This window comes from Pseudophryne corroboree, chromosome 8 (genome assembly GCF_028390025.1).
Source record: "Pseudophryne corroboree isolate aPseCor3 chromosome 8, aPseCor3.hap2, whole genome shotgun sequence".
NCBI classification, from domain to species: Eukaryota; Metazoa; Chordata; class Amphibia; order Anura; family Myobatrachidae; genus Pseudophryne; species Pseudophryne corroboree.
In genome coordinates, this window is record NC_086451.1 from 362,838,482 (window position 1) to 362,863,637 (window position 25,156).

The 25,156-nt window shown below is 47.0% G+C and overlaps 1 protein-coding gene and 1 pseudogene across 1 annotated transcript in view; both read left to right on the top strand.

Annotated features, from left to right (window-relative positions):
• LOC134949855 (plastin-3-like) overlaps positions 1–6,319 on the top strand; it is a 170,778-nt gene extending 164,459 nt beyond the window's left edge. Inside the window, exons 15-16 of the mRNA XM_063938561.1 lie at positions 5,041–5,352; positions 6,135–6,319. Of these exons, the coding sequence (XP_063794631.1) occupies positions 5,041–5,352; positions 6,135–6,319 (497 nt within the window). The remainder of the gene's footprint in view (positions 1–5,040; positions 5,353–6,134) is intronic.
• On the top strand, positions 1,086–1,204 carry LOC134950068 (5S ribosomal RNA; annotated as a pseudogene).
• Positions 6,320–25,156: the final 18,837 nt, after the last annotated feature.

Below are 25,156 nucleotides of genomic sequence, written 5' to 3' on the forward strand. Positions count from 1 at the left end.
GTTACAGTGCCACATCAACCGCTACCCCTCGTCTTCCAGCTCCGACCGCATCTCATTTCCCGTACGAGTGCCTTCTACTTTAACTTCACTGCGGGACTCCTGCGCTCGCCCGTGACAAGAGACTGCACAGTTCCTGTTCCTGACACCTGCACCAGCCGGCCGACTGGTTAACCTCTGCCGGGCGGCCACGCACTGTCCTGCACGGACAGTTTTCCATTGACTGCCCGCTATCAACTGTATCCAAATCCTTGGACTTGCTACCCCCTGGAATTCTTTTCCCTGGCCTATGAGACTCAGGACAGGCCTGCTAATCATCAGGGTAATATCAGCCAATTTATTTTCTTTCCTTATCATATTCACCCGAACGGATTCTTCTACAATATCACCTGTACAGTTTTTCTGTCAACTTTTGGAATATAATTTCCCTGCTATATATGCCCATATGTTCATTATTACTCAATTAATAAGATCAATTATGTGCTGATTGATAGTTATATATATTAATCACCACTTGAGTATTTAGGTAATTTGTACACAGCTATTTATTCATGTAATCATACTTACTCACACAGGCATTCACTTACAGTGTCACTGTGCAAACTCAGCCTTTGAGTAACATTCTGTGTACTTGCTACAATGTTTACTTTTATCAGCCATATGCTACAGAAGTATGAGTATCACTGAAACAGCTTAGCACAGAATATTACAGGCCCAAATTTGACTCTACTTTAATACTGTTATTTTGTTTTTCAATTTGTTTGCATCTCATTGTCTTCTACTTGAACTGTTTTACATCTGGTGTTAGAACCCATTACCCCAGATAATATCCTATTGGTTTATCCAGTTCATTTATTTACGTCAGTACATTTTTTGCTCACAGTAGCAGTAGTCTGCTTCCTCTTCACGTTTTCTTATTTTTTTCATCCTTTTCTATTTTTCGTGGACTCTCACCACTGATTCAGGGCTTGTCCCTGTCTAACATTGGCAGCAGATCCATCTTATCTTCGTCTCTCTTCTTTGATACTATGTAATTCGTGAACTCTCATCAGTGATTCCAGAAGCATCGGATTATTCTTAATCACCACCTCTACTATCATACCACACTGGTAACGCCCGAAACCGTCCGATCTTGGAAGCTAATCTGTGTAGGGCTGGGCCAGTACTCAAGTGGGCGACCCTTGAGGAATACTCAGTATAGTAGAGAATAGACTTGCCTAAATGCTCAGAGTCTAACACTGACAGCAGAATCACTCTACCGTCTCATTTCTTATCTTGTCTTTTCTTTCCCTGCGATAGCGGAGCATAATATGCCATCTGGCACCTTTACTATACCAATTTTGTGATAATGGATTGAGGGGTCTTATCTACCACGTAAATTGGTGGGTTCCACCCCCCACAACAGGCGCTGTACGCCGGCAGCCGGAATTATCATGCGAATTTTAGCATCCAATTATGATTGATTATATTGGAGTATGACATTACAGTCAATATCAGCTAATCTATTCCTATTAAACTTATCTATTTAATTATGTTTGATGCCATCTGACCACTGAACCTATTTTATTGTTGTAACATCATTAAAAGTTAATTTTTAGATCAATTCTTCTAATCTCTTATATGTTAATTAACTCAAGAGTGCGCCCAAAAAATAGTCTTTTTTTCTCTTCCTGTTGTGTAATGAGACGCCTTAGTAAAGTAGTCCTTATTATATATTTCAGTATTGTATTTTACGGGAGACCACACGCATGCGCAGTGGTGATTGTAAAAAGCGACATCTGGTGGATGATCACAGGTATTACATGTAAAGGTAACGCCAAACGCTCTCCGTGCGATTAGGTACGCCTCTCTGTGACTAGGCGCGCCTCCCTACACCCCGGGACGCTGCGTATGCTCGATCGGGACAAACGCCTCAGCCAGTCAAGATAAAGGTGGCTACATCTGTAGCCACACCATGTGAACACTCCCTCAAAGTCTGGGCCACAGAAAATACAATCAATCAAATATGTGTACTTAACTCTTAAAGTGCAGTATATGCAAATATATTAAGCTGTAATCAATTATACAAACTGTTAGACAATAAATGAGCAGTAAATAACCATGCACCTGTGTCCTTTCTCTGTGAATAAGAGTCCAACAGGCAAGTCTGCTGCAGTGGTTTAATATTTATATTGTAATTGGGGATACAACTTGTAAATGAAAACTGGAGTGATGCGCATATTCCATAACCTCATCAGAGTGACAGTCACCGTGACCACATGTAAACAGAAGCAGTTTATGCTAACAGCTGCAAAAGACAAAACCTCAAAAATCCTATAAAGAAGGCAGAGTGGATGCACTGGAAGAGATAATAAGGCTTTTAAAATGCACCACAGTAAACCTATAAGCAGCATAATAAACAGTCTGCTACTGTGCTCTGCAGTTATATACCTAAAAGATAGCATAAAAGGTCACAATGGGGCAGATGGATTAAGCCTGGAAAAGTGATAAAGCAGTGAAAGGCGATAACGCACCAGCCAATCCGCTCCTGTCATTTTTCAAACCTGCAATGATTGGCTGGTGCGTTACCATCTTCCTCTTATCACTGCTTTAGCACTTATACAGGCTTAGGTGGTCATTCCGAGTTGAACTTGACGCCACTTATGGGGGGAGTGTATTTTAGCATAGCAGGGTTGCGATCGCTTGTGCAGCCCTGCTATGCTAAAAAGAGTTTCCTGCAAAACAAGATCAGGGTCAGACTAACTTACCCTGTGCAACGGATCCAGCGACGAAGGTCCCGGGATTGACGTCAGACAACTGCCCTCCAAACGCTTTGACACGCCTGCGTTCGGATCTCCACGCCCGGAAACTGTGAGTAGACGCCCCGGAAAGCCTTTCCACTGTCAATCTTCTTGCAATCGCGCTAGCGATCACTTTCTTCTGGTCGTTGCCTGGCGATGACGCACGTGCACATTGCGGCCGCCGAAGAACTGCTGCGTGCGAACGGGTAGGAATGATCCCCTTAATACATCTGCCCCAATGTTCTATAAACATCCTAAAATGTGTACAAAAATACACAACCGTACATTGGGGGTCATTCCGACCCAATCGCTCGCTGCAGTTTATCGTAGCGCAGCGATCTGGTCGGAACTGCGCATGAGCCGCAGTGCGCCGGCGCATGCCGGACGGCCAAAGACCATCATACCCTAGCGATCACCCCTGCCTGATTGACAGGCAGAGGCGGTCGCTGGGCGGGAGGGGGGCAGCACGGCGGCATTTGGCCGCCATTTTGGGGGCCTGCGTTGGCCGGACCGTGCCGGGGACAGGCCACAGCGGCTGCGTGACATCATTCGCAGCTGCTGCGACCAGGAACAGCGAAGAGGTTCCCCCAGCCAGCCGCAGGAGCTGCGCTGGCTGGGAGGTACTCCTCAAATTCAAAAGCATCGCTGCTGTGCGATGCTTTTGCACTTCTGCTGGGTGGCCCCCCACATGTCTGAGTGCCTGATCGTTGCTGTGCTAAATTTAGCACAGCTGCAATAAACTTGGAATGATCCCCATTGTAATTATAAAACAAATTGGCAGCTCCCACTAACTAAAAGAATACAAAAAAAATTCCACAAAATGAATACCAAAACTCTCAACAAAAGTATTTATAGAAAACTGTAAGCCCATGTAGGGCTAATGTCCCAAATCTGAATATCCACCAGGATTCACATTTCTGTAATTTCAAAGTTCTATCACAGTGGTCTCCAACCTTAATTAGGTTGTTAGCTACTTGAGAAAAATGAAACCTCCTGAGGAGCTACTAAAGTTTTTGAAAAAAATGTTGTATTTGTGTACTTGAATGGTTACTGGCGCGCTCAGTGTTAAGACTGGACTCGTGGGCAGTGGCGCAGCTATACATTTTGCACCCTCCTGCCATAAAAAGTTTCTGCCCCCCCTCCCATTGCTATAGTAAAAGTAAAGAATTAGCGCACTGCGTGGGCGCACGTCCTCCATAAATAATCCTGATTCATGCCCCTTACATTATTTGTCATTTCTCTTAGGTCCTAGAGGATGCGGGTGTCCACATTAGTACCATGGGGTATAGATGGGTCCACTAGAAGCCACTGGAACTTTAAGCGTTTAATAGTGTGGTCTGGCTCCTCCCTCTATGCCCCTCCTACCAGACTCAGTTTAGAAAATGTGCCTGGAGGAGCCGGTCACAGCTAGGGGAGCTCCATATGAGTTTTTCTAGTTTTATTATTTTTCTTAGAGTTAGACACATGGAGGCTGCTGGTGACAGCCTCCCTGCTTCGTGGGTCTTGGGGTGGGGTGGGGGAGTAGTGTCCAACCCAGAGAAGTTAACAGCCACTTTCTCTGCTGACAGGACACTGAGCTCCTGAGGGTGATGATCGTTAGCCACCCGAGGCTACCGCTCTCTCCCGCAGCATGCCGCCACCCCCTAACAGAGCCAGAAGATTCCGGTGGCGAGTGGGTCACCGGCGACCCAACAAGCGGAGAGCCGGTGTGAATGTTGGCAACAGGGTTGGAGAGCAGTACTAACTGCACTCCGGAGAGCTCAGCGGTACACAGTGCAGCACTATGAGGGGTGCTCTGAGCCAGCGCGAATACCCTACACTAGTCACTCAAGGCTGTCAGGGACCTCAGTAACGCTGCTAGCCCATACCTCAGGCCAATATAAAGAATTGAAAGCGGGAAGACTTGCCATGTTCAAGGGGCGCAGCTTCTCCTCAGAGCTGACCCAGCGGCTTCCAGCGCCATTTTCTCCCTGCAGATACACCTACAGCAACGCTGACCGAGAGTGCTGTCCCTCCACAAGACTCCAGCTATCCTGTGCGGTATCAGGGGGTTGTAGAAGGGGAGGAGGCTGTAAATTACTGTGTAGTCTTTTAAGGGTACACAGTCAGCGCCAGGTATTTGGTTTATATCTACCTATTGAAGCACTGTGTGTGTGCTGGCCCCAAGCTCTGTGTTTCTCTGAAGGAACTTGGGGGGGGGGGGGGGGGGAAACTGTGTCTGACATTTTCCTGTGTTTGTGGTGGTGTATGTTCTCTCACATAGCCATGTCCAGGGACTCTGTGTCTTATGCTGCAGAGGAGGTTTTTTCTCCAGAGGAATCCATTCCATGTAACCAGGAATGGAATGTCTTGTCTCAGGCTTCTATATCTGAGCCAGGATGGCTGACTTCAATGGAATTCAAGGGAATGATCTCTCAGATTTCTACTAGGGTGGCTCATGTTTTACAGAATTCTATGGCAGTTTGGTCAGGTTCTGTTCCTATTCCTTCTAAATCCCCTAGCATTTACCCGAAGAAACGTGCACTTGCACACATTATGCAAGCCAACACGGATACCATCTCTGAAATGGCAGACGGTGATGGAGATGTTTTGAGGGGGGCGGCATCCCTTGCAAAGGGGGTGCAGCTTATGGTTGAGGCCATTAGGAATGTGTTAGACATTACTGACACACCACCTGAGCAGGTTGATGAGGCTTACTTCACAGACAATAAGAAAGCCTCGCTAACCTTCCCTGCATCTAAAGAATTAAACGCTCTATTTGAAAAATCCTGGGAAAACCCGGAGAAAAAATTCCATATCCCAAAAAGGATTCTGGTTGCTTTTCCTTCCCTGAGGAGGATAGAAAAAAATGGGAAAACCCACCTATAGTTGACACATCTGTCTCCAGACTGTCAAAAAAGGTGGTTTTACCTGTCCCTGGATCTACTGCGTTAAAAGAACTGGCTGATCATAAAATTGACACTACACTCTAATTCATATACACTGCTTCAGGAGTGGCGTTAAGGCCCACTATTGCCTGTGTATGGATTTCTAAAGCTATAGTAAAGTGGTCAGGCACGTTACTAAAAGACTTAAATACATTGGATAGAAGTGACATTGAACTGTTTTTACGCAACATACAGGATTCTGTGGGTTTCATGGTGGAGTCCATGAAGGACCTGGGTACGCTGAATGCAAGGATATCTTCCATGGCTGTCTCAGCTCGCATAGGACTCTGGCTACGCCAATGGTCTGCAGACGCGGAATCCAGGAGAAGTGTGGAGAACCTACCCTTCACAGGTCAGGCTCTATTTGGGGAAGCGTTGGATGCGTGGATTTCCAAGGCAACTGTGGGTAAGTCACCCTTTCTTCTCTCAGCTTCTCCTTTTACGAAGAAACCCTTTTCCTCATCTACATTGCAGTCCTTTCGGACCACTAAGACGAAGAAGTCCAAGCCTTCTACCACTTTCTTTAGAGGTGGTCGGGCAAAATCCAAGAAGCCTGCCCCTGCAGGTTCCCAGGACCAGAAGCCTGCATCTAGTTCCTCTAAATCCTCAACATGATGGTGGTCCACACAGCCTGGAGAACAGGCTGGTGGGGGCGAGACTCAGATGTTTCAGCCACGCCTGGGTGTTGTCCGGCCTGGATAAAGGACTGTTACGCACACCAGTGCTAACAGGAGTATACCGGTGTATGAACAGAGAGGGAAGCGAAGCAAACGAACTCACAGACAGTATAACATAACATACACAGGAGGTGATGGAATAACTAATAAACACAAAGTGAACGGAGAAGCCCAAAGGCTCAGGAATTGGGTGTCTCCCTAGTGTCAGGAATGCTCAGATGGAATAGAGCGGACAATGAAGCGAGGTGTAGTGATTTAACATGTGGAGCACCTGAAATTATGTTGCTAAGAGCAACAGAAAAAACCCCAAAGGGTTACCAATGGGTGTGGGAATAAACTCCTTGGTCAGAGATAGAAATATAGACACAAGGAGAGTATCCACAATCCTAACCCCCACTTGCAGGGCACAGGTTCAGCTTACTGCCACTAAACTGACACCTGGACACCCTGCACAGTGAGGGAGGATTAAGCAAGCAGGTCTGAGAGTACAGCCGCAAACCTGCTGGGTTCACAGAATAGCAAAAGAACCCCAGCAGGTCAAACAACTGACTCCAGTCTTACTGCTAGGTCCGGATTGGCAGAATGAAGTACCGAATCCAAAGGCCTAGTCGCAGTAAGCAACAAGTAAATACAAAGTCACACAGTACTAGCTAACTCTCTGGAACTGACTAACAAACAAAGATTCAGCAGCATTTGCCTAGCCTGAGAGGATGGTTTATATAGCAGGTGCTGTCCACGCCCCACTCAGACCTCACAGACTGTGAGCACAAAACCAGCACCGGATTCCCTGCCGTGCACAGAGCCTGTAACCACTACACAGTAAAAACCCGGACCGGAGTATCAGCTGCGCTCAGGTTACTTCGCTAACACTTGCCTCCCGGTTGCCATGGCGACGTGGCAGCACAGAGCAGGAGATCCTAACAGTACCCCCCCCTCTGACGAGGGGTCAAAGAACCCCTACCACCGGGTTTATCGGGGAACTGCGAGAAGAAAGAGCGTATCAGTCTGGGGGCATGAAGATCACAACTGCGCACCCACGACCGCTCCTCCGGGCCATACCCCTTCCAGTGCACCAAAAATGACAGCCGACCCCGAACCATCTTGGAGTCAAGAACTCTTTCAACCACAACCTCCCTCTGACCCCGTATCAGAAGAGGAGAAGGTCTTCCACTGGAAGAAGGATTACTAACCGCCAGTTTTAAAAGGGAACAATGAAATGTTTTATTGATACCCAATGAACGGGGCAGATCTAACTGAAATGCCACCGGATTGATAACCCTGGTGATCTTATAAGGGCCGATGAACCGGGGGCCTAACTTATGAGATGGCTGTCTCAACTTCAAATTCTTGGTGGACAACCAGACGAAGTCTCCTAATTTGAAGCTGCAGGGTCTTCTCCGCTTATCAAAAACCCTTTTGGTCACTAATGACACAGACACAAGGGCTTTCTTCACTTTCCTCCAAATACCCCTAAGGACCGAAACAACAGAGGAACCACCAGGCGTGGAATCCAGGGGTTCAAAAGATATGGCCTTAGGATGATGCCCATACACACAAAGGAAGGGAGAGATCCCTGTAGCAGAGTGAGCCGCGTTGTTATAGGCAAACTCCGCCATGGACAGATGAGCAACCCAGTCAGTATGACACTTGGAGACATAACACCTGAGGAACTGCTCCAAGGACTGGTTCACCCTCTCAGTCTGCCCATTAGACTGTGGATGGTAGCCTGACGACAAGCTCACAGAAATCTGGAGATCAGAACAAAATGCCCTCCAGAATTTGGCCACAAACTGGGATCCACGGTCAGAGACCACATCAAGTGGCAACCCGTGGAGGCGCACAACATGCTGCATAAATAACTCAGACAGGCGTCTGGCCGATGGCAACCCAACCAGTGGAACGAAATGCGCCATCTTCGAAAACCTGTCAACGACAACCCAAATGGCTGTCATCCCAGAGGATTTGGGCAAGTCCACCACAAAATCCATGGAAATGTGGGTCCATGGCTTAGACGGAATAGAGAGTGGATGTAATGGGCCGACAGGAACCCCTCTAGGAGTTTTATTTCGGGCACAAACGTCACATGCCTGAACCCACTGATCCACATCCCTAGCCACCGAGGGCCACCACACCGCCCTAGACAGCAACTCCCGAGTTCTGGCAATACCCGGATGCCCTGCCGACCTCTTGGCATGGAATTCCAGGAACACTCGCTGTCTTAACCTAGGAGGCACAAATAAGAGACCTACCGGAAGGTCTGGAGGAGCCTGCTCCTGTGCTCTAAGGACTAATGACAAGAGGTCCTGGGTAATGCCCACTTTAATACATGATGGGGACACAATGGGCAATGGCTCCTCGGTGGTCACTTGAACTGGAGCAAAACTCAGCGAGAGCGCATCAGCCTTGATGTTTTTTGACCCAGGGCGATATGTTATCAAAAAATTAAAGCGAGCAAAAAACAAAGCCCATCGTGCCTGCCTGGCATTGAGCCGCTTCGCTGACTCTAAATATGCCAGATTCTTATGGTCGGTGAGAATTGAGACCACAAACTTAGCCCCCTCAAGCCAGTGTCTCCACTCCCCGAGTGCATCCTTTATAGCCAACTAATTTCCCGTTACCCACATCATAATTCATCTCGGCAGACGAAAATTTACGGGAAAAGTAAGCACAGGGATGAAGGCGATTATCAGACACCCCCATCTGAGAGAGCACTGCCCCAATACCTATCTCAGAGGCATCCACTTCTACCACAAAAGGACGCTCTGGATCTGGGTGTCGCAGCACCTTGGCCGAGACAAATGCCCTTTTGAGACGGGCAAAGGCCGCTTCGTCCTCACAAGACCAGTGAGCAACATCCGCCCCTTTCTTAGTGAGTGCCACCAAGGGGGCCACTATAGACGAAAATCCAGCGATAAACCGTCTATAAAAATTCGCAAAGCCCAGAAAACGCTGAAGCGCCTTCAAACTAGTGGGCTGCACCCAATCCAGGACTGCCTGTACCTTAGAACCCTCCATTTGGAAACCTTCTGAGGAGATAATATACCCTAGAAATGCGATTTGCTGGACTTCAAACTCGCACTTCTCCAGCTTCGCCCCAAGCTGGTGGTCTCTGAGTTTCTGGAGGACTAAGCGTACATGCTTCCGATGTTCCTCCAGGGAATGAGAGAAGATTAGGATGTCATCTAGATAAACAACTAAGAATCTATCCAAATATTCCCTGAGCACATCGTTCATGAATTCCTGGAAGACTGCCGGGGCATTAGAGAGCCCAAAAGGCATCACCAAATATTCATAATGCCCTGAGTGGGTATTAGAGGCAGTCTTCCATTCATCCCCCTCTCTTATTCGGATTAGATTGTAAGCACCGCGTAGGTCAATCTTAGAAAAAATGGTGGCAGTACGAAGCTGGTCAAACAAAACCGAAATGAGAGGCAGTGGGTACGAGTTTTTAATCGTGATACGGTTCAATTCCCTGAAGTCGATGCAGGGTCGCAACGAACCGTCCTTTTTACCCACGAAGAAGAACCCCGACCCAACTGGGGACTGTGAGGGTCTGATAAATCCCTTAGCCAAGTTCTCCTGAATGTACTCTGCCATAGCCTGAGTCTCAGGAAGTGACAGGGAGTACAACCTGCTCTTGGGAAGCTTAGCATCCGGCAACAAATCAATGGCACAGTCATAGGGGCGATGGGGAGGTAGTACCTCCGCAACTTTTTTGGAGAACACATCCGCAAAATCTGCATAACATCCTGGCAATCCTGGCAAACTTAGCTGCGAGAGCCTGACTGGAAGGCTCAAGCAACTCCTGAAACAATCACTACCCCAACTAAGAATCTCCCCAGAGACCCAGTCAAATTGAGGGTTATGGGCCCTTAACCAGGGTAACCCCAAAACCAATGGGGCAAAAGAACAGTCACATAAAAAGACAATTTTTCAGAGTGTGTGGCTCCAATAAACAAAGGAATTTGGCTGGTGCAGGAGGTAATTTTACCCTGGGACAATGGTTCCCCGTTTAACCCACAGATCTCAATCTCTGATGCCAAAGGTACTGAGGGAACAGAGTGTTCCAGGGCGAATTGACGGTCCATGAAAACCCCATCGGCCCCACTGTCAACAAAGTCCTCAGTCTTGACAGTTTGACCGAGGATCTCCAAAGTCACCGGAATGAGAAAAGTCTTTCTGGGAAATTCTGACTTCTGGCCTGACAGGATATTTCCCATCACCCTCAGGCCCTGAAGTTTTCCGTTTTTTCTGGGCATGATACTACAACATGACCTTTATTCCCACAGTACAAACACAAACCTGCTGTCTCCTCCGCGTCTTCTCACGCGAGGAGAGGCGGGTAGCCCCAATCTGCATAGGCTCCTCGGAAGAGTCGGATTATTCCTCAGAGTCTGAGGTTCCCTTGGGAAAAAAGGAAACTGCGGTCTCCCTTTCAAGCCTACGCTCTCTCAGCCGTCTATCCACCCGGATGGATAACTGCATGAGCTGATCTAAGCTATCAGGCGAGGGATATTGTACCAGTTGGTCCTTTATCTGGTCAGAAAGGACCCTTCGGTACTGGTTTCTCAGGGCTGGGTCATTCCACTGGGTATCATGAGCCAACCTCCGAAACTCCGTACTATAAACCTCAGCTGGCCGTCGCCCTTGCTTAAGAACCGTAATCTGAGCCTCGGCTGAAGCCATCTTGTCAGGGTCATCATACAAAATACCCAGTGCCGTAAAAAAAGCATCAACACTTTTAAGCGACGGACAGTCAGGCTGTAACCCATATGCCCAGACCTGTGGGTCTCCTTGTAGCAAGGAAATCACCATGCCCACCCGCTGAATCTCCGACCCAGAAGACTGGGGCCTAAGCCTGAAATATAGCTTACAGCTCTCCTTGAAACAAAAGAACTGCAAGCGATCTCCAGAAAAACGATCCGGGAGATTTACTTTCGGCTCCTTAACCCCTGAACTTGCCGCTGCTGCTGCGGGAGCTCCGCTAGCGGCCTGCGGGGTGTTCATTTTAATGGACATCTCATTAAATTGTGGAGTCAGGACCTGCACCTGATCGACCACCTGTTGCAAAGTATTTTGAGGGGTATGCTCCATATTCCCACAAAATTTCAACAGGAGTAAGGCTGCTGAATATGTTACGCACACCAGTGCTAACAGGAGTATACCGGTGTATAAACAGAGAGGGAAGCGAAGCAAACGAACTCACAGACAGTATAACATAACATACACAGGAGGTGATGGAATAACTAATAAACACAAAGTGAACGGAGAAGCCCAAAGGCTCAGGAATTGGGTGTCTCCCTAGTGTCAGGAATGCTCAGGTGGAATAGAGCGGACAATGAAGCGAGGTGTAGTGATTTAACATGTGGAGCACCTGAAATGATGTTGCTAAGAGCAACAGAAAAAACCCCAAAGGGTTACCAACGGGTGTGGGAATAAACTCCTTGGTCAGAGATAGAAATATAGACACAAGGAGAGTATCCACAATCCTAACCCCCACTTGCAGGGCACAGGTTCAGCTTACTGCCACTAAACTGACACCTGGACACCCTGCACAGTGAGGGAGGATTAAGCAAGCAGGTCTGAGAGTACAGCCGCAAACCTGCTGGGTTCACAGAATAGCAAAAGAACCCCAGCAGGTCAAACAACTGACTCCAGTCTTACTGCTAGGTCCGGATTGGCAGAATGAAGTACCGAATCCCAAGGCCTATTCGCAGTAAGCAACAAGTAAATACAAAGTCACACAGTACTAGCTAACTCTCTAGAACTGACTAAGAAACAAAGATTCAGCAGCATTTGCCTAGCCTGAGAGGATGGTTTATATAGCAGGTGCTGTCCACGCCCCACTCAGACCTCACAGACTGTGAGCACAAAACCAGCACCGGATTCCCTGCCGTGCACAGAGCCTGTAACCACTACACAGTAAAAACCCGGACCGGAGTATCAGCTGCGCTCAGGTTACTTCGCTAACACTTGCCTCCCGGTTGCCATGGCGACGTGGCAGCACAGAGCAGGAGATCCTAACAAGGACATTGTGTCCCAGGGATACAGACTAGAGTTTCAAAAACTTCCACCTCACTGATTCTTCCAATCAGGCTTGCCAGCTTTACTGACAGAAAGGGCTATCCTACAGGAAGCCATCCGAAAATTGGAAAGGTCAGCGGTCATTGTTCCAGTTCCACCTCATATGCAACACAAGGGTTACTATTCAAACCTTTTCGTGGTACCGAAACCAGATTGTTCAGTCATACCGATTTTGAACTTGAAATCGTTAAACCCTTATCTGAGGGAGTTCAAATTCAAAATGTAGTCTCTGAGAGTGGTTATCTCAGGACTGGAGGAGGGAGAGTTTCTGGTTTCCCTAGATATCAAGGATGCGTACCTCCACATTCCGATTTGGACCGCCGCATCAGGCTTATCTCAGATTTGCACTGTTAGACAATCACTATCTGTTCCAGGCACTGCCATTCGGTTTTTCCACGGCACCAAGGGTGTTCACCAAGGTGATGGCAGAGATGATGGTTCTTCTCCGCAGACAGGGAGTGAACATCATTCCATATCTGGACGATTTGCTGATAAAGGCATCGTCCAGGGAGAAGTTGTTGCAGTCCATTGCTCTCACGACTCATCTGCTCAGGGAACATGGTTGGATCCAGAACCTTCCAAAGTCACATTTGGAGCCAACAAGGAGATTGTCTTTCCTGGGGATGATCCTCGACACGGAAGTATAGAAAGTGTTTCTACTGGTGGGAAAAAGCGTTGGTGATACAGTCAATGGTCCGGGATGTCTTGAAGCCTACCCGAGTATCTGTTCATCAGTGCATTCGCCTTCTGGGGAAGATGGTTGCCTCCTACGAGGCTCTACTGTTCGGAAGATTTCATGCTCGGCCTTTCCAACTGGATCTCCTAGGCAAGTGGTTGGCATCTTATCTACACATGCACCAGCGGATACGTCTATCCCCAAAAGCAAGGATTTCCCTCCTCTGGTGGCTGCAAATGCCTCACATTCTGGAGGGCCGCATGTTTGGGGTTCAGAACTGGATCCTTCTAACCACGGATGCAAGTCTAAGGGGTTGGAGCGCAGTCACTTAAGGGGAAACCTTCCAAGGAAGGTGGTCAAGTCTGGAATCCATTCTTCCAGTAAACATTCTGTAACTGAGAGCCGTATACAACGGTCTTCTCCAAGCGGCCATTCAAGTACAGTCAGACAATGTGACGATGGTAGCCTACATAAACAGACAGGGAGGAACAAAGAGCAGAGCTACTATGTCAGAAGTAACATGAATCCTCCTCTGGGCAGAAAAGCATGCAGTGGCACTGTCAACAATCTTCCTTCCTGGAGTGGACAACTGGGAAGCAGACTTCCTCAGCAGACACGATCTCCATCCAGGAGAATGGGGCCTCCATCCGGAGGTGTTCACAGAGGTGACCAGTCTTTGGGGCGTGCCTCAAATAGATATGATGGCCTCACATCTCAACAAGAAACTTTGGAGGTACTGTTCCAGGTCGAGAGACCCACAAGCAGTGGCGGTGGATGCCCTGGTAACACCGTGGGTGTTCATGTCAGTGTATGTGTTTCCTCCACTTCCTCTCATTCCAAGAGTTTTAAAACTCCTAAAGAGAACAAGGTTTCAGGCAATTCTCATTGCTCCGGACCGGCCAAGGAGAGCTTGGTATGCAGATCTTCTGGATTTACTGCTGGAAGATCCGAGGCCTCTTCCTCTTCACGAGGATCTTCTGCAACAGGGGCAGTTCGCTTATCAAGACTTACCGTGGCAACGTTTGTCGGCATGGAGGTTGAATGCCAGATCTTAGTCCGGAAGGGTATTCCAAGCAAGGTTATTCCTACCCTGATACAGGCTAGGAAAGGAGTAACGTCTAAACATTACCATCGCATTTGGAAAAAATGTGTCTTGATGTGAGTCCAAGAGGTTTCTTACGGTGGAGTTTCAACTTGGACGGTGTCTCCTCTTCCTGCAAGCAGGTGTGGATATGGGCATGCGTTTGGGATCCAAAAAGGTCAAGATTTAGGCGCTATCCATTTTCTTCCAGAAACAATTGGCTGCACTCCCTGAGGTTCAGACTATCTTGAAAGGGGTTCTGCACATCCAGCCTCCCTTTGTGGCGCTGACAGCATCCTGGGATCTTAACGTGGTGTTGCATTTTCTGCAATCTGTTTGGTTTGAGCCTTTACAGGAGGCTGAGGTTGTTTCTCACATGGAAGGCTGTCACTTTGTTGGCCTTAGCTTCTGCTCGACTTGTGTCGGAATTGGGGGCTATGTCCTGTAAAAGTCCCTACTTAATCTTCCATGAAGATAGAGCTGAGCTCAGGACGCATCAGCAGTTCCTTCCAAAGGGTATGTCGGCTTTTCATATCAACCAACCTATTGTGGTGCCAGTAGCTACTGACTCCTCAATTACATCAAAGTCCTTGGATGTTGTGAGGGCTTTGAAGATCTATGTGAAGAGGACTGCTCGTCACAGAAAATCAGACTCTGTTTGTCCTGTACGATTCCAAGAAACTTGGCTGTCCTGCTTCTAAGCAGTCAATTTCTCGCTGGATCAAGTTTACTATTCAGCACCCATATTTTACGGCAGGATTGTCGTGCCCAAAATCTGTTAAGGCCCACTCTACTCGTAAGGTGGGTTCTTCCTGGGCGGCTGCCCGGGGGGTCTCGGCTTTACAACTTTGCCGTGCGGCTACTTGGTCAGGGTTGAACACGTTTGCTAAGTTCTACAAGTTCGATACTTTGACCAAACTTCAGGTCCTCAGAGGCCAATCAGTTCTGCAGGAGCCTCCGCGCTCTCCCTACCGTTCTGAGAACTTTGGTACATCCCCATGGTACTAATGTTGACCCCAGCATCCTCTAGGACAGGCATTCCCAACCACGGTCCTCAAGGCACACCAACAGTGCAGGTTTTAGTGATATCCAGGCTGCAGCACAGATGGTTAAATCAAAATAACTGAGCTACTAATTAAGTCACCTGTCCTGAAGCCTGGATATCACTAAAACCTGCACTGTTGGTGTGCCTTGAGGACCGTGGTTGGGAATGCCTGCTCTAGGATGTAAGAGAAAATACGAATTTAGTTACCTACTGGTAAACCCTTTTCTCGTAGTCCGTAGAGGATGCAGAGCGCCCGCCCAGCGCTTCGTGATCCTGCAGTGGTTACTTAGTTCAGTACTGCTTTGTTCTTGGTTAAGTACTGTTTTTCTTACTTGATTAAGTAATATTGTTCAGCCGTTGCTGAGTTTTCAAGCTGGTTAGCTTGGTTTGCCTTGTATGTGTGAGCTGGTGTGAATCTCGCCACTATCTGTGTAAAATCTTTCTCTCGAAGTTGTCCATCTCCTCGGGCACAGTTTCTAGACTGAGTTTGGTAGGAGGGGCATAGAGGGAGGAGCCAGCCCACACTGTTAAACTCTTAAAGTGCCAGTGGCTCCTAGTGGACTCGTCTATACCCCATGGTACTAATGTGGACCCCAGCATCCTCTACAGACTACGAGAAAAGGATTTACTGGTAGATAATTAAAATCCTATTTTTTCCTCCTTATAGTAATGCCCATTACACATTATGCCACACACCGTAATGCCCATGGCACATACCACACAGTAATGCCACTTACACATTATGCCACACACCGTAATGCCAGTTACACATTAGGCCATACAATGCAGTGCTTCTGACACACTATTCCACACACCATAATGCCTGACACATTATGTCACACACCGCAATGCCCATTACACAATATGCCCCACAGTAAGGCTTCTAATTAATTTTAAATTACCTTCTCGTTGTCAGGGGTCTCATGCTCATTGCCAGGGGTTTCATATTCATTGACAGGGGTTTCATGCTCTGGGTGTCCTGCTTGTTGCCAGGAGTGTCATGCTTGTTGCCAGGGGTGTAATGCTCTGCGTGTCATGCTTGTTGCCAGGGGTGTAATGCTCTGCGTGTCATGCTTGTTGCAGGGGCTCTTGTTGCCAGTGGTGTAATGCTCTGCGTGTCATGCTCGTTGCCAGGGGTGTAATGCTCTGAGTGTTATGTTCATTGTTAGGGGTCTTGTTGCCAGGGGTGTAATGTTCTGCGTGTTATGCTCGTTACCAGGGCTCTTGTTGCCAGAGGTGTAATGCTCTGCGTGTCATGCTCATTGCCAGGGGTGTATGCTCTGCGTGTCATGCTCGTTGCCAGGGGTCTTGTTGCCAGGGATGTAATGCTCTGCATGTCCTGTTCACTATCAGGGGTCTAGTTGCCAGGAGTGTAATGCTCTGCATGCCATGCTCACTGTCAGGCGTGTAGTTGCCAGGGGTGTAATGCTCTGCATGTCAAGCTTGCTGCCAGGGGTCTAGTTGCCTAGTTGCCACAGGTGTAATGCTCATTACAGGGGTGGAATGGAAGTGCCGGGATCGCCAGCGCTGAGTGCTCCCAGCACTTCCCGGTATCTATAGCGCTGTGCTGCCTGACAAACACTAGAGGTCAAGTATGACCTCTAGTGCCTGTCTCCTCCGTGGTGAAGGAGTGCTAGGGATCAACCAGGGAGAGTAAATTGCGGATGTGATGTCGGCCGCTATATCATCCGAGTACACAATGCTTTAGAGCCTGTCCGGGTCAGGAAAAGGTGGTCTATGTATCTGGTATAGAAAAAAAAAATCCTACCACATATCAGTACATCATTGAAAAATAATACCCTGTTTCGCTTGGAACATGAAGGGACCCCATCGCACATCCAGAGACCTGCAGATACAACTGGCCATCATACAGAAACATGTTGCTGGTTAGTACCATAGTCAACAAATCGATAACAAGATGAACATCAAGACGGGCATATAGAGAACTATTCATAATGAGCTTGCGAGCTGCCTTATGTCCCCATTAGGTATGACAGTAAATAAGTTATAAAAGCGACATGAAAACTGTCTTCAGGAATAGCAGTTGGGCAAAACTATGCTGCACTGAAGATGGGGCAGATGTAACATGTGCAGAGAGAGTTAGATTTGGGTGGGTTATATTGTTTCTGTGCAGGGTAAATACTAGCTGCTTTACTTTTACTTTAGAAAGAAACAAGGAAGTCCCGCACCACTTTTTTTTAAATTTGATGGTAAGTAATAACTATAAGGATGTAGTCTCTAAATAACTGTATATAATACAAATGTACAGCTATAGACTGGTGCTACCTACTGATCCTAAAACATGTACAAGGAAGAATAGAGTTTCTTCAGGTGCACTCACTCCCATTAACATCAAAGATTATTGGTATTACATCCGTGTCATTAACCTTCTTTTATATATATGAGTTGACACTCAGTTGATAATATATACCAATACCCATGTGGAATGTATCAACTTTATTAGTATCCCACATGAAGTATTAAGACCTCTTATTAGGGCCGTAAACAGTGAAATATCAAAACAATAAAAAATAGTTAGACGTGAATCAGAAAAAATGGACAAAAAAGAAAAGAGGTTTAATTTGTCCTAGTGCCAAATAATAAAGAAAAGTATTAAAATCAAAACCGCGTGCCGCCTATTATTTCTTGATTCTGTATATCTTGTATAAAAATTATATTCCACTTATGTATTACTTGAAAAATTATAGTTGGGATATGTATATTCTTTATGATTAATACAACAATCCCTGATTGATAATGTTTTCCTTCATAAACCTTTCACAACCTTGCTCAATTAGTACTGACAATGTTCTCTCCTATTTAGATTTGAGCATTGTATTGCTTGATAAGGACAGTGATTCCCAATTTTAATATTGCCTCTATATTTCTGTTCTATCAAATGTTGCAGTCATTCCTAAGTGATACATGTAATCTCATCTAGTATCTGACAGGATGTTATAATGGATACAATTGTTGCTTTACTAGACAAGGTGTCTTCCTGTATTGTTACTGTACCACCCTATCATTGGAGATCTACAATCCTTCCAATGTATAGTCCCTGGGAAAATACCAATTTGGCTATATGTCACACAATTCCCAGTTATGATAGAATTATAATGACTTCTTAAACAACAACAACCATGCTCTTGTGTAATAACAGCGTCACCGGATTTGCAGGGATCAAAGCATATAGTAATTGTGTGATACATCCATCATTTCCAGCCAATTCTGGACTTGCTTATAATTCCATACTGAAGGATTAGTCATGTGTTAACTGATGATATACAGATGTGTCTATATTATGATACATTTTGAATTATAATGGTATTGCCCTTATGCTTAGGGTGTACCACATTGTCAGTATAATATCCAAGGTCACATAAGGCTTGGTGTTCACAGCTAGACAAATTACTGTCATGTTACTTATACCCCTTTTCCAGTAGCTCAGAAAACACGGGTAAATGCATGGGGGCGCGCATTTACCCGTGTTTTTTGCAAGTGGAAAAGGGTCCTCCCGCAAAAACCCGGATCAAGTGACCCGTGAATCCGTCCCGGGTAAATACCTGGGTAGGACACGGGAATGATCCGGGTAGGGTTGTAGTGTAAACGGAAGCCATGTCGATGCGACACGGCTCCCGTTTACACTGTATGGAAGGGCGGCGCTGGGAGATCATGTGATCTCCCAGCGCCGCCCCTGCTGCGTCCCTAGCAGCGTCACCAACTCTGCAACATGCCGGGTTGGTGAGCGCAGTGGGAAAGGGGGCTGAGCACGGGCCGCAGCCAGGTAGCACCCGTGTCAGGCTCCCGGCTGCGACCTGTGCTCGTAGGTGGAAAAGGGTATAACAGGGGCCGTCTCTGAGGATGTCCTCTGGTTCCCACTGAGCCAGTGGTACACTCCGTTCTGATCATAATTAGCCGTGATTTTAGGAAGTTACTTAAACTGAATCAAATCACATTTATAGGTGGAAATCTCTGTGGACTATTGATTAAACCAATTAACACGTGTCTGCCTCAAACGTACTTTTTTTACGGTGTTTCCTAGGAGGAGATCTTATGTACAGAGCTCAATTCTCTGCCAGCCTCCTGTATTATCAGAATGAGATCTAGACTTCATGTATTTAAAATGGCAAATCCACCTTTTACAAAACGTTATGTGGCGGCCAATGGTTGGTAAATTCTGCACTTTTACAAAAAAGAACTCTAGCAGCAGGATGTAATTGAGTCTGAGATTGCCGTAGGTGCGGGACGCCAGAACTTTTTTTTAAAGGAACAATCACTTACAAGGCAAAACCACCCTCTAAACGGCGGCGACATCTCTCTGTTTTCGCAAATGGATGCTGTCAATCACTGATGGTCTGCTGCCGCTCTGCGTCCGTTGTCACAGAACCCATTCCCGCACGCACAGAATGGGTGCTGCGCATGTGCAAAGTACCAGAAATCGCAATGAATGACCCCCATTGTGCAGCTGCAGAAAGAGAATGCGACCATTGATGTTCCGACCATCGATGTTTGCACAGATGTTTCTTTTTAAAAATCAATTTTTATTGTTTTTTTTTTTGGATTTAAAAAACTGAAGTCACATTGGATATATTCTAACTATATATACTTCACCTAATTCAATGGGAAAAAAAAGGATAATATCTGAGTGATTTTGGAAAAAAATATTAGCCAGCTAAGTGGTTAGATTATCATTTATTTGTCTTGAATTACATTACAGTGATTAAATGTATGACCGGCGCTGTGTAAGTTTTTTTCCTTTTTTGCTATTTAGAGTGTTAACAAGTGCCCTATCTTAGTACCCCCAGAGAAGACCCACGTAAACCCATCCGACACACATGCTTACTCCACACTGTTAGGGCGATGGTCAGAATCAAGCACAATGTTAACCCTGGGTCGCCTTAAGTGATGTCAGATGATTTTCAAGCAGAACAGAACAGAAGTCAAACTGGGCAGACGCTTTATAGGCACAACGCTTTGTTATCACTGGTCGACCATGTTATGGTCGACAGTCATTAGGTCGACCACTATTGGTCGACACTGACATGGTCGACATGTACACTTGGTCGACACATGAAAATGGTCGACACATGAAAGGTCGACACGTGTAAAGGTCGACACATGAAAAGGTCGACATGAGTTTTTTTTATTTTTTTTGGTGTCGTTTTTTGCGTAAAGTGACTGGGAACCCCAATTAGTGCACCGCGTCCCCTCGCATGGCTCGCTTCGCTCGCCATGCTTCGGGCATGGTGCCTTCGCTCCGCTACCGCTTCGCTCGGCACAGATTACCGTTCCAATCGTAGTCCACGTGGATCGTAAAGTATGGAAAAGTTCCCCAAAAGAAAAAAAACTCATGTCGACCTTTTCATGTGTCGACCTTTCATGTGTCGACCATTTTCATGTGCCAACCATGTGTCCATGTCGACCATGTCAATGTCGACCTATAGTGGTCGACCTAATGACTGTCGACCATAACATGGTCGACCATCTGAATGGATACCAAGCCATACAGCCTTGTATTGCTTCAGCTCTCTTTCCCTAAACTATTATATGTAGCAGCCAAAGACAAGTCTGTGTATTTTATCACAACCAGCAGATGGCAGTATTTCCTTATACTTCATGACATTACTGTTCCCAAGCTTTCAATGGGATTTATGTTTACTGCCTTTACTGTGTACTATTAATTCAGCTACCGAGACAACTAGGGTTTAATAACAAAAACGGATTGTTATTACATTACAATGCCCTGTGGTATACACTGAACTATGGGTATCCGCCCGGATGGAAGATGTACAGTCAGTAGTTCAACAGTTAAATGGTCGATCTGATCTTAGGTCAACAGGGACAAAAGATCGACTGGTTCAAAGTGTTTATATGCAAATGTTGACACATGGTTTTTCATTATTGTTAGGGTTAGGCTGCTGGAGGGGATGGTTAGGGTTAGGCACCAGGGGGAGGGTTACGATTAGGGTTAAAACAACAAAAACCCCATGTGTTGACCTTTTTTGTGTATTTGCATGTCAGCGTTTTGATCCTGAGAACCTAAGTACATGTTGATAACCATTTAACATTTGACCTTTTGACCCTGTTGACTATCTGGTGTCGACCTATTGACTATCGATACACTGTTAACCTTTTAATCCACACCCAGAACTATGTACACTAACATGGCAGTAGCTTTATATAACATAACTAGGGATAATATTTACAAACATAGGGATCTAATTCCAAGTAGAAAGATGTAAGCTAAGACTGTGACCAGGCGGGAGGCAGTGTCTGCTCTAGTCTTTTTTCTTTAAATGCGTTGGAGGATATTGATCTATTCCAATGGTTACCAAACTTTTTGAATCACAGCGCCCTACAGTATCAGAATTTTTTTCTCAGCACCCCTAGCCCAAATGTTTCTTATAGAGAAATGTAGAAATAAATATTACATTAAGTAAATTGTGTTTATATGCAGGTCCGGATTAACAATGGGGCGGATGGAGCTGCAGCTCCAGGCCCCCCATCAGAATAGGCCCATAGTCCTCTGCTGTGCTGCTGCTGTAGACAGGAAAATATGTTTTCCTGCTGCAGCAGCATGCAATGGCAGCCCGAGGTCCCCCCGCCCTCCAGCAGTTGCTGTAACAACCCCCAACCCTTCTCCTGTGGCACCGACGGTACAAGCCATACCGCACGGCGCACAGACAAGAAGTTAAACTTGAAACACTCTGCGGCGCAGTGGAAGTCTTCTTCACTAGCCCTCCCTGCACTGCAAACACAATGACGCGGCGCCTCTTCTAAACCACGTGACATCACAAATGTGCCGCCCCGCCACCGCCGCAGGAGGCACTGACTGTCAGCACTTACAACTGAGCAAGATGCTCTGTGAAGGCGGCCCGGGCAAGCTGACTGATCTCCTGAGGTGAGGTGTCAGCCCTGCTGGCAGTGGCACAGCTCGTACAATAATACTAAATAAGGCACTGACTTACTAATATATATATATATATATATATATATATATATTAGTATGTATGATATACATATTTTCTAAATGTAATATATATTTTTTATATGTAGTGTGTGTGTGTATTTATACACTGACCCCCGCTGCCGCATCGAGCTGCCCGCTGTGCTACTATTTCAAATCTGCCGCGGACCGGCAGCTACTCAGGAGCGACTGCTCCTGATTGTCTGCCGGTCCGCGGCAGATTTGAAATAGTATCATCGCGGTCATAGGAGCCACAGTGCCAAACCAAAGTCCGCCGACCACAGCCTCCTCCTCCGTTGCACCGCCGCCCTCTGCCTTCTCCGCTGCACCGCCACCGCCCTCAGCCTCCTCTGCTGCCCTCAGTCCTTCTCTGCACCTCCGCCAACTCCAATTCCTTTTTTCTTCCTCCGCCAACTCCCACAGCCTCCTCATCCACGAACCATCTCCGAGGTCCACAGCCTCCTCCGCACCGACCACAGCCTCCTCATCCACCACACCGCAGACCACAGCATCCTCAGCACCACCGTTGCTAAATAGGTAATCTTACCCCGCTGCCTTTCTCTCTCCCTAGTCCCTATTGTATGTCCTTGCTGTCCCTCTCTCTGTCGCTTTTCCTGCTGTCACTTTCCCTGTCCCTCTGTCACTCTCCCTGTCCCTATGTCCCTGCTGTCACTCTCCCTGAATTTTGTTTCATTCCATGTGCTATAATGTGAATTTCGGCTCATACCGTGTGCTATAATGTGAATTTCAGCTCATACTGTGTGCTATAATGTGAATTTCAGCTCATACTGTGTGCTATAATGTGAATTTCAGCTCATACCGTGTGGTATAATCTGAAAGGGGCACCAGTACTAGATAGGAAAAGGGGTCCTACTATTGTGGGGTATAAGAGGTATATGGTGTGGTAAACTACACGCCCCCTTCCGGAGCACGCGTCGAATTACAACTTTCACTTTTCCATACCCCCACTTCAAAGTTTCCACTTCGACCACTATATATATATATTTCTCTGACGTCCTAGTGGATGCTGGGAACTCCGTAAGGACCATGGGGAATAGACGGGCTCCGCAGGAGACTGGGCACTCTAAAGAAAAGATTAGGTACTATCTGGTGTGCACTAGCTCCTCCCTCTATGCCCCTCCTCCAGACCTCAGTTAGAATCTGTGCCCGGCCAGAGCTGGGTGCTCCTAGTGGGCTCTCCTGAGCTTACTAGTAAAGAAAGTATTTATTAGGTTTTTTATTTTCAGTGAGCTTCTGCTGGCAACAGACTCACTGCTACGTGGGACTAAGGGGAGAGAAGGAAACCTACCTGCTTGCAGCTAGCTTGTGCTTCTTAGGCTACTGGACACCATTAGCTCCAGAGGGTTCGAACACAGGCACCTGTCCTCGATCGTCCGTTCCCGGAGCCGCGCCGCCGTCCCCCTTGCAGAGCCAGAAGAACAGAAGCTAGAAGACGACGAAATCGGCGGCTGAAGACTCCTGTCTTCATTAAGGTAGCGCACAGCACCGCAGCTGTGTGCCATTGCTCCCAGCACACTTACACACTCCGGTCACTGTAGGTGCAGGGCACTGAGGGGGCGGGGCCTTCTTCCTCAGCACACCAGCGCCATTTTTTCTTCACAGCTCCGCTGGAAGCAGCTCCCCAGGCTCTCCCCTGCAGTATCCAGGTACAAGACGGGTTAAAAAGAGAGGGGGGGGCACATAAATTTAGGCGCAAAGAATACAAAAAAAGCAGCTATTGGGTATATCACTTATTAGCAGTGAAAATCCCTTTGTTATATAGCGCTGTGGTGTGTGCTGGCATACTCTCTCTCTGTCTCCCCAAAGGACTTTGTGGGGTCCTGTCCTCAGTCTAAGCATTCTGTGTGTGTGTGTGCGGTGTGTCGGTACGGCTGTGTCGACATGTTTGATGAGGAAGGTTACGTGGAGGTGGAGCAAGGGCAGATAAGTTTGGTATCGCCACCGTCGGGGCCGACACCTGATTGGATGGATGTGTGGAAGGTCTTAAATGACAATGTAAACTCCTTACATAAAAGGTTTGATGACGCTGCAGCCTTGGGACAGCCGGGGTCTCAGCCCGCGCCTGCCCAGGCGACTCAGAAACCGTCAGGGGCTCATAAACGCCCTCTATCTCAGATGGTTGACACAGATGTCGACACGGAGTCAGACTCCAGTGTCGACGATGATGAGGCACATTTGTAGTCTAAAATGACCAAGGCCATCCGATACATGATTATTGCAATGAAAGATGTATTACACATTTCTGAGAGTAACCCGGTTAATACCAAGAGGGTTTATATGTTTGGGGAGAAAAAGCAGCCAGTGACTTTTCCCCCATCTGATGAATTAAATGAATTGTGTGAAGAAGCGTGGAGTTCCCCTGATAAGAAATTAGTGATTTCTAAGAGGTTACTGATGGCGTACCCTTTCCCGCCAACGGACAGGTTACGTTGGGAAACATCCCCTATGGTGGACAAGGCGCTGACACGCTTATCTAAAAAGGTGGCCCTGCCGTCTCAGGATACGGCCGCCCTAAAGGAGCCTGCGGATAGAAAGCAGGAAGCTATCCTGAAGTCAGTGTAAACACACTCTGGTACTCTACTGAGACCTGCTATTGCTTCAGCCTGGATGTGTAGTGCTGTAGCAGCGTGGACAGATACTCTGTTAGACGACATAGATTCCCTCGACAGAGATACTGTTTTGCTAACCCTGGGCCATATCAAAGACGTCGTCTTATATATGCGAGATGCTCAGAGGGACATTTGCCTGCTGGGCTCTAGAATTAATGCTATGTCCATTTCTGCCAGGAGAGTCTTATGGACTCGGCAATGGACAGGAGATGCTGATTCTAAAAAACACATGGAGGTTTTGCCTTATAAGGGTGAGGAATTGTTTGGGGACGGTCTGTCGGACCTCATGTCT